The sequence below is a fragment of the Aythya fuligula genome, chromosome 4 (genome assembly GCF_009819795.1).
Source record: "Aythya fuligula isolate bAytFul2 chromosome 4, bAytFul2.pri, whole genome shotgun sequence".
NCBI lineage: Eukaryota > Metazoa > Chordata > Aves > Anseriformes > Anatidae > Aythya > Aythya fuligula.
In genome coordinates, this window is record NC_045562.1 from 46076044 (window position 1) to 46093966 (window position 17923).

A 17923-nucleotide genomic window follows, 5' to 3' on the forward strand; every position below is an offset into this window, starting at 1 on the left:
GGAGATGAAAGTCTCAAACTGATGAATGGGGATGGAAAAAAACTGACAGGAATAACATTCACCATCTCAGGGGAGCTGAGTCACATGGGTCATGCGGTTTTCCGTTTGGCTAAGGAGCCGTCCTGATTTATAACATGCTCTGAAAGGACCTGCTGGACGTTTGTTCTCATCTGCCAGTGGATGGCTGCTAGAATGCATCGGGACATGCACAAACACGAACAGGGGCACTTCAGGGGATTCCTCAGCAGGTGTGTGCCTCTCCGGCCATCAACAGCAGCTACTATTAAGAAATTCTTTTCAATTCATCTCATGCTAGCCACCATTAACCGGATCTCACTGCAGTCAATGACAGTTTCATAACCAACTTCTGCTGAACCACATTCAGCTGGAACTGACCATGAATGCTGACTTTTAGATGTTATTATCTCTTTTCATTTCCATGATGACAGTCAGCTCCTGCCAGGGCCCTGTCACACAAGACATTGCACAGTTACCTCAAAAAAAAGGTGCTGCCAAGGCAATGCACTGCAAAGGCAATCCCTTGCTTGAAGAAAAAGGCAGGAACCACATCTCAGCACATAGGTTTGCACTCTGGAACTGAAGGCAGCTGGTTCAGTGAAAGCAATGGAGAACAGGACAAAGGCAGGAACCAAGCCTGAGAAGAAGGAGCGTATTTGGTAAGAGTAATATGCAAGGGCAGGAGAGGGAAAGCAGAGAGGCTACCCAACAGAGACCACGCACCCATCTTTCCCTCTCAGACAATGCAGAAAAGGAGCTGAAGCATCTCATGGCAGTTACTCATGGCACCAGGGGGCTGAAAAAAAGACAGCTTTCTGGAAGGGAAACAAAACGCTCACAGCATCAGCCTCGAGCTGTCTGAACACAGGCTCTAAGCAAGAAGTACTCCATACTTAACTGTTAGACAACAAAAAACACTAATCTACAGAGCGTATACTATTTTTGTATTATTCCTGAATAACAGAGAATAATCATCTCCAGTAGTTCAGATTATGCTCTTTGACTGGAGTTGTTTATTTGATCATCTGGTGGCAGCCACTGAGCCATTCCTCAAGCACAGCAGGCACCCAGTGATCCCACGATCAACATGTTGAAAAGAAGTTCGTTCCCAGCACTACTGCAGAGTGCTTATGGCATGTCGAGAGAATTTTCTTCTCAAGGGAAAATGCATCACTTCTCCTTATTTACAGGATGCTGGTCAAAATCTAAGATCTCTTCTAACTGTGCAAGGCCTAGTACAAGGGGCTTCTGGTTAGGTCCGGCAATGCTGTTTTACGTACAGATATTTACAAGCATTGTCATAACTTAGATTCATTTCCTTTTAAAGTTGATCATGAGACTGAATGTTGTCATATTTCTCAGGGTTTTCTTGCAGATAGCTCATTGCACTATGTATTTATGTGACTTTGCTCTTCACAGAGAAAATCATTTCCTAGATAAAGACGACAGATTGGAGATTTGCAAAGTATGTTTTCTTTTCTTCCTTTTTTTTTTTTTTCTTTTCCCCCCGGCGAGCTGTTCAAAACTTATGAAGTGGTGGAACAAACAGTCTTGGCTGTCTAGTGAGGTACACTTTAAGTTTCAAACAGTTGAAGTGGTGTTTTGTAACTTTACCACTTTGAGATGCTTACATCTAACAAGCCTATATAGCATTATTTATCTACAAGCAACACAAATTTTAGTTCAAAACAAACACAGATCAAAATAAATTTCTAAAATACTCACAAATGCTAATCTCTCTCACTTGCTTTTTCACTTGCTTTGAGATAAATACTTGGTACTCTCCCAGATTATTGAAGGGAAAGCATTTAATTTTCACACAAAAGCAGCCTGCCTGCCAGAGAGAAGAGCTGTTTTCAGGACTGCCAGCCTTGCTGTGAGTTTTCAGTTTCAGGAAACACACCCAGAACCTAGATCTCATGAAACAGCTATGTTCCCATCCTCCTCAAAGACTTTGCGTGCCCCGGCACCACTGTGTCTGGCTTTTTTTCCTAAGACATGTTCCCTGATCTTGTGGGTCAACCCTCAGCACAGCCCCAAGGGCAGGTGTCTCCTTCCGACAAGCAGCAGTGGCACCAAACGGGCACGATGGCAGTCCTAAGCTCTTCAAGGACAGCCAGCTGGCTATGAATGCTCTCTGAAGATCATTCGGGCATCACAAAGCCTGAAAGAGTTCATGCTACAACATGGTCATAGCAATGAGTGCTGTGCACATCTTCCAAGCGTACAACCTCAACAGCCACAGAACAGTAAAGAAAAAAGGAATCAAAGGAGGGTGCTTTGTGAGCAGGGACTCAACACATTTCCTGGTACCATCTCTGAGTTCATCTGCAGGATCCATGCTGAAAACCTGCTTCTGGAATACCTGAGAGTTGACACATGCATCATGTTGGCTAGGAAAAAAAAAAAGGCAACAAAAAAACGTCCCATTGCTTTCCATACCCCTTGGATACATAGCAGGCACAGTAACAGATCCCATTAAACTTCATCCCTTTGAAAGGGCACAATGATTAATCCTTATGAACATTACACAGCACAGCAGCAGTAGCCTATTTCTGCTCTCAGTGAATTGCCCAAAATACTCATCAGATTTCCTACAAATTTGCCCAGGAACAGGACAGATTTCCAACTTTGGTCTTTAAAAGAAAGAAATCTCATTATATAAAATGCCTCACTGGCTCTTCAGTAGTGCTCCATTACCATACATAGCTGTGAAAAAAAAAAATCTTACAAATTTTAAGTAAAACTGTGTAACTCTTAGAATGAAAATGAGACTGTAAGAGGTCTGAAATTAAAAATCATTCTTACGCTCCTGTTTTGCAAACAAATAAAGAAATTGTGTCTGAATGCAACACTGAGACCTTTGGTCAAATACCAGGTGTGAAATGCCCATATTATAAACTGAGCTTTTAAAAAACGTTTTTCTCTCAAAAATAAAACCACTCTTCCTGAAAACACAAATTCACTAATATATTACGCATTGGTTTTCCATATTGTTTTGTTTCAGTAAAAATCAATGACATGTCAAGCTGATTTTATATCATGTTGCAAGCAGACCAGCTATTAGCTGATATGAAATTATACAAGATAAAAAAAATCTAATCTGATTGTATGTCTACCTTCCTCTTCAACACGCTGAATAGCTCCAGTCCTGCTAGCACTGATAGACATCACCCATACTGCCATGAATAGCACCACTGAAATGTGCAGCTTTTTTCATTAAAGCTTTCACTACAGTCAGTGGGACTGCTCTAGGTAGTACATTTAAGCAGTATGCATAAATATTTGCAAGATTAGGGACAAAGTCCTATATTTAAGATTTCTGTGTTAGGCAAGAAATAGCAATTTTGTTCCTATACCAGAAAAAAAAATGTTGAAACTACAGAGGAAATAAGCTTAGAGGTGAATTTTGGCCTACAGTGAGAATGGGAGCATGCCTTGCATGTCATTGTTCCTTTTGGTGAGAGCAGAGCACTCCCTTAACCCTTCTGGAAATCTGGAATAGAAAACACATTCCACTGCTTGACAAGTATTAATCTGTGAGTTCATATCCCAGTTCCGATGAAACTTCCTACAACCTCTTAAAAATGGCAAACAATAGTTCCCAAAGTGATCATATAAGCTATTAATTCTGAATTATTTAGAACATATTCTATTGCAACTGTATCAGTATAATTGCCACGCAAAATGGAACATTTCCCACATACTGCAATGCCCCCACATTTCAAGTTCCTGTGAGATAAAACCCATCTATGTTGTCTTTTCATTCATGAGGGTTTCAGTTGATGCATGTGGTTGACCTCAATTGTTTTCTAGGTTTGAAAGGAATGACTTGTAGGCGTACATTACACATGTGCTGGGGTCATTTATTACTCTGAAATTCAAAGAACATATACCATAATGAAAGCATATGCTGTTATTGACTAGTTCTGGGATGGTTTGAATTAGGAGGGCACTGGGCACTTTTTATAATCTGAAGATTCTTAAAATCAATTCTTGTAGATTCAAAATCATATCAGATGGCTCTGGCAGTAAACATTCATTCTCAGCAATCAGTTTGTCAATGAGCAACAATTTCCCCTTCAGTAATTTATCTCCAACGAGGTCCAACAGTCCACAAGTGTGTACAAAGTACAGCTATCATGATGCTCAGGTTAACAGGCAAGGTGGCCAAGAACATCACTCAAATGCTAAGAAGGAAAGTATTTAGGAATATTGCGTACAATGCAGAGAAAGCCCTTAAAACATATTATCTCTCCTTCCTGCTGTCTTGTTATGCTTCTGTCAGTAATGCTTTGAATGTCCTTTCTTACAGCTGGGTTTCACTGAGTCTCACTTATCAGATCATTAGTTAATTTGAGCAAATGAAAAGATCTGTTGACAGAATAGCTGTTTATTTCATTCATTTCCACTAAAAGCTTTCATGCATCACCTCTTTCCACCTTTCTCTATTGCTGCTTTTAGAGGTAATCATTTATAATGTGAAAATCATTGTTTGGTAACATTAGGCAGCCAGATGGTTGGGTTTTGTTCTCTCTAGCTAGGAAAAGATAAATACTCCTACTGTAAAGGTTCAAGAGCTGAAAATACTAATAAATAAATGTGGGCACTAATGGTTTTTAAATGTCAGTGATTGAAACAGACAAAAATAAACTGTTTTTTGGAAATACCACATTTTTTCTATCAGTACCATCATATTTCATTAAGCTTGCCCAGATACCTTTTTATCACCCTGCTTATTTGTTTTACACTACCAGGTAAAACAAACACAACCTGAAATATGATGACTAAGTGCAAACACTAAAAGGTTCTTAAAACATGTGCACGCTATTTAAGAGAATAGCTTTTCCAATTAAATCATGTGTTATTACTTATTTCCTGAGAACTGACAACTTGTTCAACAGAAGCATTCACAAAGGTTCGTGGGTATGCAGGAATGATCAAGAACTTTCTCTTGAGTCAAACAGACCAATTGTGATTTCGTGTGTAATCAGTTTTAATTTCTGTAATATCGACCAGGCTTGCATTTACACCTATGGAAAATTACTGCTGAGAGTGTGAAGTAGATTAAAGATCAAATTCCTTGCACATGATGATTTCAAATCATTTTCCTGCTTTTTTTTTTTTTCTTGCGGTAGCCATACCATCATTGCAGGAATGGGTTAGAGTTGTCCTTCTGTCAAATCAGCACTTTCACCCCCATCAGTCATTCTCACCAAAATCCCTCCAGCCCCCAGGTACAGGGAAATCCAAGGGCCACCATGGAAGGTCAATCACACATTTGAATCACTAAGAGCCACTAAAACTTTCAGAAGACAAAATAAACTGGAAAGGCACCACATCTGAACTCTGCTGCTGTTCCTAGAAAGGGTAAGACAATGACTCCCATGCCCTTCCCACAGAAGAAGGCCACTGCAGACATCCCCATCCCAAAACAGCCAACACAATGCAATACCTGCTTGGACTCACTTTTCATGTGCCTAGATAATGTCTGACAACAAACTCGTGTAACACTACCTGAACCCTCCAATTCATCATTTACTTTCCCTCGAGGAAAACCCATCCCAATAATTTTCAATGGCCCTTTTCAATCTCTTGGAGAAGTAGGAGCACTGCAACACACTGATTCAAGACTAGGAAACAAACCAAGTTCTTCTGTGAGGTAGGAAGACATTTAGCACATCTTTTCCCCATTTTAGTCAATGATTTAACCAAAATACATCGAGTCTAAAAACATATTTTCTAATTAATGCATTTCTGTAGACACTTACATTTCCTTTCTTATCCTTTGTTTAATACACAATTTGAGAAGAAAGTAAATAAATCCATCAACAACATATGCGAGCAGCTCATTGTTTCAAAATGAAAGAAAATCTTTAGAAATGTTTCTTATGTGGTTGTTAAATTGTATTCATACAACTTTCCTGATGTTGAGAATCAGTCTTCTCAGTCAGCAAACTACAGCTACTGTAGGAAAACAAAATGGCAGGTTTTGTTTAATTTACTTATAGTCTATGATGGCCTGCTTGACTGTGTTTGAGGAATACCCTTTGATGATCCAGAAACGCATTACCCACTTCAAGGAACCCTCTGACTTGGACATTTTATTTCTTCAATCTGATAGGCCACAATGGAAGTTTTCCATTGCATGTGCTAGCGTTTAGCACATTCTACCACCACAAATGCAGGAGGCTCAACTGCAACATACACTTGCTCTATTTATAGCTGTGTTTGTAACACTACCTATTTCCATACTATGATTACTATTCTTTACTGGTTTTCATGTATTTCAGAGAAAGCAAGTACCTTACACTAATCTAGGTCCTATGCAGCAGAGACCTCAGGCCATGGACAGTCACACAACAGCAGGTCTTTAGGAGTGAAAAACTTCCAGCCAAAGACCCGGCATTGTATGTGTTTTGAGGGAGTTGCTTCACTGTAACTCTAATCTGATCCCAAGAACTGGCTATCTGCAAGAGACTAAGTGCCCCTAGAGCCTAACTTCCTGTTTCTCCTTCTCTCCCAATTAAAGCCATTAGTGCATTCCAAGATTGTTCTGCAATGCAAAATCAACGCATGTTAAGTGTGGCCTCCTGAGAGACTTATTTCAAAATTTCTCTCCTGACCCAAACTCAAAAGCCAATGTAGACACACCCTCATGGATATGTAAGCCATCTTTCACCAGGCCCTTCCGAGCTGTCTTCATACAGAATCAAAAACTCCTGCTGAGACAAACAAAACCAATTATAAGGTCTTTAAAGGAACTTAATTGGTCTTAAATTAATAGCCATTAAAAAAAAATTATGCATGTTGATCGAAATTGTACATGAGCCTCGAGGTCTTCTGATGACAGTTCGAAACCTTCAAATAATATGCCTGATGCCTTGCTGTCAGCTGGTCTGAAACTTGACCACTTGACACAGCATGAGTAACTTGCAGTCATTCACTGCTGCTGTGACAGTAAAATGACACAACTGATGCATTATAGAACATGTATTTTGCTTACCTGACTTGTGTTTCGCTATTGATACATTACAGCAAACAATGAAGAAATAAAAGATGCTCTATATTGCTCTTCTTTTGCCATGTTCTTTTCTACATGGTGTCTTAGCTTTGCAGACTTCCCATGGAAAACATATTATACCTAATCACGCATTTTTAAGCATTTAAAACAACCCATAATCCATGTATTTCAGTTAGTCTAGAACAGTTTTTCCATTATACTGTACCTACAACTTACAGAGAAGGAATCTTGCCAAAAACAAAATATCATTTTATTAAGTGGTCATTATCAGATATATTTCTCTAGAATAGTTTAGACAAAAATAAGGAAAAAACACCGTGAATTTAAGAGCTGCCTCAGTGTGCTGTATACATTTTCAAATAACACTTGCCATTTTCTGTTACCAGAATTTGATCATCCTAAGAGTGAAATAATATAAGTAAAATTACACCCTAAGTGTACTGCCAGCACCCCAACAATTGCTTTTGGGGTTCAGAGGACACCGTATCCCATTGGCACAGTTCCAGGTGCTTTTATGCTCCTTTACACCTGTTGCCACCACGCCTCAGCACTATATACTATGCAAACAATGGCAGAAAATGATGTCTATGATTTCTGGAGCTAAGGAAAAAAGGCTTCTGCTTGTCATCTGCACAATAAATCTGAACAAGGAGCATGACTTCCACTCATCCCTACCCCTTTTAAATGGGGAGAAGACATACTAAGCCTCAGACAGCTGCTGGACAAAGAATACATCTGCATCCAGGAAACAGAGTTACATTTCCTTCATACTATTCTCTTTCCAATGGAATGGAATTTGACATGTATTTTTATATTTCAAGGGCATAAGTGACTGATTGAAATTAAGTTATGATTACCTGCACGACTCATGCAATTTCCATGGGGACTTATTAAACAGACAAACTGGTTCAATTAAAAGGGAAATAAACATTTATAAAACACCATCTTTTTCTTGACAGGGAACCCTTCGTAGATCTTAGGAAACAGTAAAGGGAAACAAGATCATGTCAGCGCAATATTGTTGGTCATATATAACGCAATCTTATGTTTCATCCAGTTTTCAACACAGGAAACGTGCATTAGAAACTGCTGAATTCACAGGTTTTTCTGAGTCAGAGTTTCTTCGAATTGCTGCAAGGAACAAAATGTAACCAGTGCTTTTATACAGCTTCAATAATACACATTGCAAAGACAAAAAGGCCCAGCCACCAAACTGTTTACACAGCCAACACTCAGTGGGGAGAAAAATCAACAAGTTCCATTCTACTAGGCATGAATGTCATCTGATCTCCTGGTTGTAGCTCTCACAATACTAAGACAAGAACTTCATTTATTTATTTTCCTATTAGTAGAACTGGGAGGAAGGGATGAATTCTCAGATTTCTAATGTCCCTATTTTCCATGAACACATTCTATCTAATTATTTGAATCAGCTAAACATTCCTGATGTGGACACCAATGAAAACTTTAGAAGAAAAACAATGAGAACTTTAACTGCAACTTGTTCAGATCTCCGTAGAAGCCAAATCCATGCTTACAGGGTCCATCTCTCTACAGATACATCAGGTTAGCTGTAGTCTCTCTCTACCCCTTTACTCTAAGCCTCTTCCAAAAGATCAGCCTCAAGATAATCAAACACTAACTGTGAGACTTGCTGCTCTAGGACACAAAAAAGGTGTTCTTGGGCATGGTATAATATCCTACAGCTTTTGTAAAAACAAACTAGAACATCCACAGAGCCCTTTATCACCTTGAATAAACAAGCAATATTTAATGCATACCAGAGTACAGGTGAAGGTTAGACAGGGTAAACATACACCTGTGTAAAGAAGTTGAGATCTGTCTGCCTGCTGAGTAAGTCTGATCATAAGACTTGCATTGGATTTCAGGTGAACTCATACCTAAGAATGTGGAGAATTCACCAGTAAGTTAAAAAATCTGTGAGTAGTTAGTTCTTACCTCACCCTGCACACCTCACTTGTTTTTTAAAACCATTTTGTGGTTTTTAGTTCTTATTTTCTCTTACCAACTATTCTGCATCAGACTTTTCAATGGAATTGGTTAAAAGCAAGTACATGCAGTGCATATTTCGAGACAGGCTCATTTCAGAAAATTATCTTCCCATATGAACTTGACACATGCATAACCTGGAAAAGCTGATAAAACAGAGAGGAAATAGGGAACTCAGCTGAGGAAGCCCCTCAGGATGACTGAGCAGAGCTGAGAGAGACTTCTTCCAGGTAGAGGCCTTCGCAGTTTTCACAACTGGATGTTTTTCATCCTCCTCTCAGAGGAAAGGAGAAGAGGAATAGGATGGGCTGGCTACATATCTAGAAAAGGCATGTAGGAAATCATCTTCAGGCAGAGGCTGATTTCTAAGGGTCTGGAAACACCCTCAGAGCTCCTGCCAGCAAATGCAAGCAAGATCACTGACAATGCTTGCTGTATCAGGAACTTGTCTCCCAGATGTAATATCCCTGTCACCGTGATGTGCAGGACAAGCGCTGCTGACCCTTAAATAAAGGGCTAAGCCTTGTTGCGGAGAGCGCTAAAGCCAACTAACCATTACAAAAATTTTTGTGAGGTTCACATTTATGCAGCTTTGGAACAAGAACTTTCCTTTTCTTTTTCAGCTCCCATTCCTTCAGCAGCCCTGAAATCTAGCTCTAAAGCAGGCAGCCCCGCCAAGCAGCATTAAATCCTGCCTTTGCTGAAGACCACCAGCAATCACAGCAGGTAACCTCCTTATGGCAATGTCATCACACGTGTGGTGACTTTTTGAGGTAGTCCACAAAGCCTTGTTTAGCCTTATCCAGATGGACTAAGAAAAGTTAGTTTTATGTTGAATAGTCTTTAGGAAGGAAACCCAAGGATTTAATGAAATTGTTCATTAGCTCAGAGAGACCTTCAATGCTATTGTCACACAGTCGCATTCAAAGGAGGATGGAAAGCCATTTGATAACTCCCTGCCATGTCTCTCATTTTTATTAGACCTACTTGGATGAGTGGGAATTAAGTCCCACAACTTGCAGAGCTTTCATCTCAAAAGGAGCAGGTGCAGGATATCACTTTCTGAACAGAGAAGCACACAAACAATATAATTCCTGCAATTTCAATGCTGTCTCAATGCTGTTTCAATGGCAGGCAGTGGCTTCAGCTTTCCCAATAGGCAGTGTTTTCTTTGGGTAGGCTGGTCTGCTCAGCAGCCAGCGTACATAGTCTTAGAGACCAAGCATAACCCCCAAAACCATACAAAATGGTGTAACACTGCAGCAGGAATGCAGGTGGCACTGTGAAGATGAAGAGAAATAGTTTCATAAGGGAATATCTTTTCTCTGTTGGATGATTGAATACATAATAGTAAAAACCATAAATATATTTTGTGCTTCTATAAGGCCACCAACAGATTTATGTTCTAAATCACTTGGAAATGCATTTGCACATTGAAGTTTATTAGGAAAACATTACAGGGTTATCTGTAAAGCAACAAACTGCAGTAGAGTCAGAGTTGAAATTTCAGATGTGATATATTTCATTATATCTAGGTACGTACTGAATAGCCTGCAATAATACTCACTGTTCCAAAAACTTTTGATATATATCACCAGAGGCTGGTTTGAGGGCCTAGAATTCATACCACTGCAGGCTTGGAAACTTGGAAAATGAGATCAGCTGTCAGCATTTTCATGGGATACTTACCCGCTTACTGTTTCCCTGTTAATTTTTTTTTTTTTTTTTTTTTTTTTTTTTTTTTTTTAACTTTTAAAGGCTAGCCTTTAAAATATCATAATATAAGGTTCATCTACCTTGTATTCTAGAGCCCTTTATTTGGGTGTATAATTGGGGTTTAGTAAACCCAATGAGTCCCCAAACTACACTGGATGCAATTTCAGGTCCTTAATGAATGCTACCGCACTGTATCCCCAAGACTGAGAAGCCTATTGCTGATCTCAACTTTTCCAGTGCCCTCCTTAGGAGCCCTGTTGTCACAGAAGAAAACATTTCATCTCACATTGCTAAATGTATTCGGCACCCCATGAGCAGAGAGACAGAGCTGAGGTTTTCCTCCTTTTTGTCTATGTTCTGGGCATCCTGGAATTGATTCGTAGGGAGGTCTTGGCCAGTCCAAAGGGCTGGGCTCAACCCTGCTGCCTTTACGTAAGGCCAGAAGAATCTGTTAATATAAACTGTTAGCCCTCTTCTGCTCTGAGAAGGGCTCTGTGCAACTCAGTAGTGTCCCCATCTGTAAAATGAAGAAATTACAGTTCTGATATAGCATGCTCTGAAAACGAGAGCCAGAAAGTGAAATACAAGAGGAAAGTGCTACAACTAATTGAATCTTTCTTTTTTTCTTTGCTTTTTTTTTTTTTTTTTTTTTCCCCTAACATGATGGTAAACATGTGAAGTAAGTCACAGAGTGCTTCTAAACCCTCACAGCTTTGTTCCATCCTATCTCATTTCTGTCACACATTTAACCTTTTGTGTCATATTTCTCCTAGAGAAATCCTTAACTATGCCAAGAAGCACAATTCCCAGGAGATTTGTCAGCCAGCTGAAACCACAAGGTGTTTGAAGCTTCACAAGAAAGCTTGCTCACATATGTTGTAGAACCACACATCAGGCAGCATTTCCTCTGCAAATTCTCGAGGTTAATTAACTAGCCATAAAAGAATAAATATCATCCCTAGAATTATAGGGGGGAGGGAAGGAGTGGTGCTATTCTTTTTCTTCATTAGTAGAAGGAAAACAAAAATATCATTAGTTTATACCTGATCAACTTTCTAAGCAAGAAGAACCAGGAAATAAGATCACAATCACTTTCAACTTCCAAAACGCCCAGTGCTGCCTTTGCAGTCTCTTTTATCACTGTTCTTTAATACGAGAGGCAATCTAACAGACAGAAATCCAGACTTCTGTATATGGACTAAAGAAGGCAAGAAACAGCAGCACTGTATCTAAACAGAACAGCTGGACCAGGATGGCCACTTCTGACTCTTTTTCAGTTGTGTTACAAAGTTTAAATGAAAGCAGATTGACTTCAACTCACAGAATATCCTGAGTTGGAAGGATTTCATTTATGAAGACACTGAAGAGAGCTGGCCCTACAATGGAGCCCTGGGGAATCCCACTAGTGACTGGCCACCAGCCTGATGTAACCCCACTTACTGTAAGCCTTCGAGGCCAACCAACCAGCCAGTTGTTCACCCATCACATTATGGGTTTGTCTAGCTGTACAGTGGACATTTTGTCCAGAAGGATACTGTGATAAACAGTATTGAAAAGATTCCCATGTGGCCTCCCAGCCAGCATCATTCCAGGTGAGGAAAACACCAGCAAGCACAGCAACCGGACAAGTTACCACACACGAGCCAACTGAGTTGGGAGGCACATTGCAGTGTTCATAAAACTTTCCTGTGTCAGGTTCAACATCGCAAGCATCACCCACAGAAACTGCTACAATTCTGATGTTCATGAGCTGCAAACACATTCTCTTAAGTCGCATCTTCCTCTATGTAAAACAAAACTGGGAATCAATTTTCTGTGATAGGAATCTAGAAGTTTTTATGAAACCAAAATATACCCCTCTAGACATTTTTCCTCTTGCATCTTTCAGCTTGTCACTTACCTGCTTGTAGATTTCTGGGCAGCTTCTTCACATATTTTGCTTTTTAAAAAAAGTTAACATCAACAAAATACTAGGTTTCAGTGAATCTTTCCTAAATCAAATAATCTATTGTAAACTTTCTGCAGTAATTTTTCATGTAAAAAGCGTCATTTTTCCAAATCATTTTTAAGCTATTAAAAAGACTGTGATCTCACAGGTACTCACAGAAAGCTTTCCATCACGGTTTGCTTCTTCTCTTTCCGCCAGGGCCTGCAAAAAGTTATCTTTGAGTTCTTTTCCCGTGCTTGCTAGCAACCTAGAAAACAATGGTACAATTATTACTATTAATTATTGCCATTGGCATGGGGTTCACTGTTGGGTTAAACGTTCTGTAAATACAAAGAGACAGTCCTCACCCTATCATAGCTGATTTGTCTGTTGCTTGTTCTGATTTTACATACCATAAAAACATTCATCAAAATTAATCACTATTGCAGATGTACAGTATAATAGTAGTTTATCACAAGTTGACTTCTACTTTCATGCATTTTCAATTATAAAAAATAGGCATTTAAATTATTTCTGCTGTATCTACAGAATTATGGCCAAGGTCATGTTTACATAAGAATACCAAATTTACAGTGTGTACAAATATAAACTTCAACAGATTCCATACTTTACTCTTCCACCAGCAACTAATCAAATTAACTACTACATACTTAGGTTGCTGGTGCAGTAGGATCTTTATACTTTCTCTATCCTTAAGTACAAAACATATAAAAGAAAACTTATTTTGCTCCACAAAAACTAGCAAAACAAAAATCACAAAAAAGGATGGCGTACTCTAAAAAAAATCGCTCCTTAACTTTGGAACATACCATGCTACAACTAAAACAGTACTTAAAAACAGAAAACATGTACCACTTCTGTCTGTTGACAAAACACCATGATTATTGTTGTCTGTAAGGTTCTTAGCCTAATCCCAAGCCCTTCTGCACCTACAGCAGTCATTGCACTCACTCCAGCATGCTTTGCACAGATGAGGAGAAAATGGACACTGAGATTTTGCACTCTAGCAGCTTCAGCAGGAACTTTTTTCCCTCTAATGCTTAAGTCAGTGAATGATCATCAGAGTTTTTCTTTTTAAGCAACCAAAGGCACACCAGTGCCTCCGAGTTCAGCACATGTCTACCTGAAAGGGGAAGGATTGTGAACATCCCCCACTCTCTTGACAGGAATATTTCAATAAAAAGCAGCAGCAAACATCAATCTAAGTAGGTGGAATACAGCATCAGGAAAGATCTTTGTTTCAAGTGTGTACTTTATCAGGTTTCAAATGAAAGTGCCATAAAAAAAAAAAAAAAAGGAAAACTCCCTTTGGTATTTTTTTTTTTTTTTTTAATATAGTCATGCATAGTAATGTCCTTTAATGGAGTGAAAAGCCTGTATCTAAGATCCGAAACTCTGATGTAGAGCTATTAGGTCAATCTCTGGCCACCTCACCAGCTGTTATCCAGAAATACATTAGTTTGAAACTGTTACGGAAGTGCATCTGCTGCACTGTAAAGATAAAACAAATCAAAGGCTAACATATGGATTAAAACACCTCAATTAATTAGATATAAAAGAAGAATAAGAAATGGAGTATCAAATTTTCCTTTTCCTGCCCAGTTAAGAATTCCAGATTTCCAGACTTCATTTGTCTGGCAGATTTTAATACTAAATGGATAGTAAATCCATGTTTAACAACTGTTACAGCCTCAAGTTTGTTACTCATATTTCAAGCCAGAAGTATTTGAGTGCCTGAAAGATTGTGTTTTCACATACTTAAATCTACCTGTCCAATTAGAGACTTCAGTTTTCCTTAAAAAATAAATAAAAATATTCCTCTAATCCTTCAACTGCCAGCAAAATACTACCTTTAAGTTACGTTAGAAAGCACTGATCCACCTTCAGAGCATTACAATGTATATTTATTATTTTTTTTTTTGTTTTAGACATAGTTACTAAGTGCATCGTTACTTCTGCATTAGAACAAATGGATACCTCCATCTTTTTCACAAATAGTGCGGCTTAATTTCAAACATGGATCACTGGGTGGCCTCACCTATGTCAAAAATCACAGAGTGTTAAAACACAGAGCTACAATTTCACAGGTGCATCACAGGTGTAAGGTGGGAGCTTTTCACAATCCTTGAACTAATTCCAAGGGGCATTATTGTGCCTTACTTGCTGTGTTGACTACTCAGGTTCTATATCTGAAAGTCTAACCTCCAAAGGACATAAGATGAGAAAAAGCAATCATCTGAAAAATATATTTTCTCTACGCTATTCTCAGTGACATTCCCGACTTCCTCTGTGGAAGATGCTTCTACTTCAGTTAAAGAATAATAATAAAAAAAAAGTTTTCTTAGGTTTACTAAAATAACTTTGTTCTACTATGGTCCAAAAGGAAAATAATTGACATTACAGGTGAACAAAACATTAGGAATGCAACAGATTGTGGTTTAAGTGGCACAGAACCAAGATCACATAGAGCAGTGCTTATATTTTAATAAAAAGAGGTGAGAAAGAAGGACCAAAAAAAAAAAAAAAGCAAAATTTTTGAGTTATATCTGAGAAATGCATAAAAAACATGTATCTAGTAAAATATTTCTAGAAAAAAAAATAAATAATCATTTTACCCTCACAACAAGGTCCTAATGGATGAAAAGTAAAAACAAACAAACAAACATGTTTGTGGGACCAGCGAGTGCAGAAACCAAACATGAGGTGTGTTCTCTACATTGGACTGAGACTCTCTGAAATCCCCTGCCTTTAAACACATTTTACTGGATAAATAACAGAGGTATCACTGTTAAATCTGAATCACAAGAAAGCAGAAATAATCTGGGGTACACCTTTATAATTTAGAAAACAGAAGAGCGTCAAAGAAAAAGAGGAGCTTAACACTTAAAAAGCCTGAATTCTAAAACTCCAGGACCTTGAAGGATCCCACAACATCTAAACAAGCATTCATCTTTTCTGAGGTAGAAACAAACAACTAGTTGGTAAACTTTCCACTTTATTTCCTGCTTGTATGTGTATGTTGTTTCTGTGAGTCTTGTTCGTTTTCACTTCTTTAACCCTTACGATGTGTATCCTCTGCCTCTCTGTGCCAGCTGGGAGTTCCTTCTCTCTTCTTGGGGCCTGCCCACACAGGAGAAGCGCACTCATTTTCCTTACAGGAGACTTTAAGCTGGCATAGTTCAAACAGTACAAAAGGTCACACGAATATTTTTAAGACTCACTTAAGTCAGGCTCATTTCAATACCAAACAAATCAGTCAGGAACTGACCTGAGATGCCCACAATGAATTGCAAGCTTCTACAGACAGTGAGGTGTTTCAAAATAAACAAGCAAAAACCTTCTGGTTTGACTTCAATAATCTATACATAAAGGACTGCAAGCCTCCAAGGACTTTCGTTTGAAATGAACTGGTTTAAAAACAGTTTAAGTTGCCATCATACATGGATCTTGTGTGAGTAAAGAGTAGGACGATGCAGCTTTTACAGGAACATTTTATGAGCACTTGTTACTTGCCAGTCTTCAAGAAAAAAAAAAATTAACTTTTGTCCCCTTGCCACAGATGCATGCACTTTTTAGCACCCTAGTACAAGAGAAAAGAAAAGATCAAGGCATTCCACTCCACAGAAGTTCCCCCACACATAAACAGGCCGAAATGCTGGGGTGTGACTGGTTAGGAATTCAGAGGCAACGTGAACGCTTGTTCCATCTTCCTGCCAGACTGGATGAGGGAGTTCTCTGGGCAGGGAGGAGCGGCAAGGAATTCTCTAGCACCCCCTTAACACCGCTGCTGTCTAATGAGGTTATCTAACTTGCAGTGACCCCAAAATTGTTGTTTAAATGTATCAAAATAAAATAATAAATTAAAAAGCTATTCCCTCAAAACTCTGGATTAGGTCCTCCACAAATCTAGAGGACTACAAATCATATAGCAGTAAAGAAGAGATGCCAAAGATACCTTTGCTTTCTCATAGAAACTTGCAGGCTGCTGCAGCTCTTGCAAAGGAGACCAGAGAATGTTTCATTATCAGCATGAAACTGCATCTCTGCAGCATCACACATGTAATTGTAACAGGTAATGAGCTTAGCATGCACTGCCTAATTACTGCCACCACTCAATTCCTGCCTCAGCATACTTGCAGAGGATGACTTGGAGGGAACACCCTATTTACAAGGCAGCGTTATCTCTTGATGAGGTATCCTGATGGTAGCTGCAGCCCCCTGAACACGACTCTGCTGGAACTCCCAGTGTACCTGACAGATGTCTGAAATTATTACCTGACTTCAGGGGTAGCAGCACACATGAAGAGCAGGATGTTGGTGTGCTGGTCGCTGCACAGCCCTCCTGTCCTGCTGGGCCAGGAGCCAGCCAGAAACAGCAGGCTGGTGGAAAAATTAATGCACAGGAGAAAGTTACTATTCACTTATTTCGAAGGGTCATCTGAGAGGCACAAAGATTAAGCATCATATCCAGGTACAACACAATGTCTCTCCAGATGTGTTGTTACTGTTACCAACCTGCAAATGTTCCGTAATTAGTTCTTGTATTAAATACTAATTTCTATATTTTTTCTATATTCTAATGGTTTCTATATTCTAACTTCTCCCCTTCTAAAGATCTGCTTTACCTGCAGGTAAATAAGAGTAAATGTTAACCATGACTAATACTCCTGATCATACTGTCTGTCAATGAAAGCAATAGTGAAATTAAGTATTACAGCTTTGCAGACATTAAAAAGGACACTTTTCTCAAGGAACTGGTTTGGATACAGGAAGTCCTAGTGATGTTAACCCTATTAACTGTTGGTTGTTGGTTTTCATTCCATAAATCAAACTCTTTTATATGATGCTCTAACTTTCCCCTTGCATTGTCACACCACCTTGCTCCTCTCTTCCAAGGGCTCCTAGGACCTCCCACCAGCCCACAGGCCCCTCTCAGGTTCCCAGTTCAGATGCATTTTGCTTGCAGCGCGCTTCTCAGGTCCTCACTGATACACATTAGTGCAGCAGAAAGAAGGAAATCTCCTTCCTAACCTGAGTTCGGGGTCCTCAATTCTTATTTTGACAGGCTACAATGTCCCCCTGCCTGTTCTGCCCCCCCCCCCCTTTTTTTTTTTTAATGGTTCCCTAGGGTTTTGTTTACTTGATTTTATTCCATCTTTTACCATGTGGGCTTTTACCAAGAGTGCTGTGGAGTCACAGTTGGAAAC

General features: G+C 39.2%; 1 protein-coding gene across 1 annotated transcript in view; it reads right to left on the minus strand.

The window, feature by feature from the left end:
• CFAP299 (cilia and flagella associated protein 299) overlaps window positions 1-13071 on the minus strand; it is a 134191-nt gene extending 121120 nt beyond the window's left edge. The window contains exons 1-2 of the mRNA XM_032186317.1: window positions 13064-13071; window positions 12873-12963 (exon numbers count right to left, since the gene is read on the minus strand). Of these exons, the coding sequence (XP_032042208.1) occupies window positions 12873-12963; window positions 13064-13071 (99 nt within the window). The remainder of the gene's footprint in view (window positions 1-12872; window positions 12964-13063) is intronic.
• Window positions 13072-17923: the final 4852 nt, after the last annotated feature.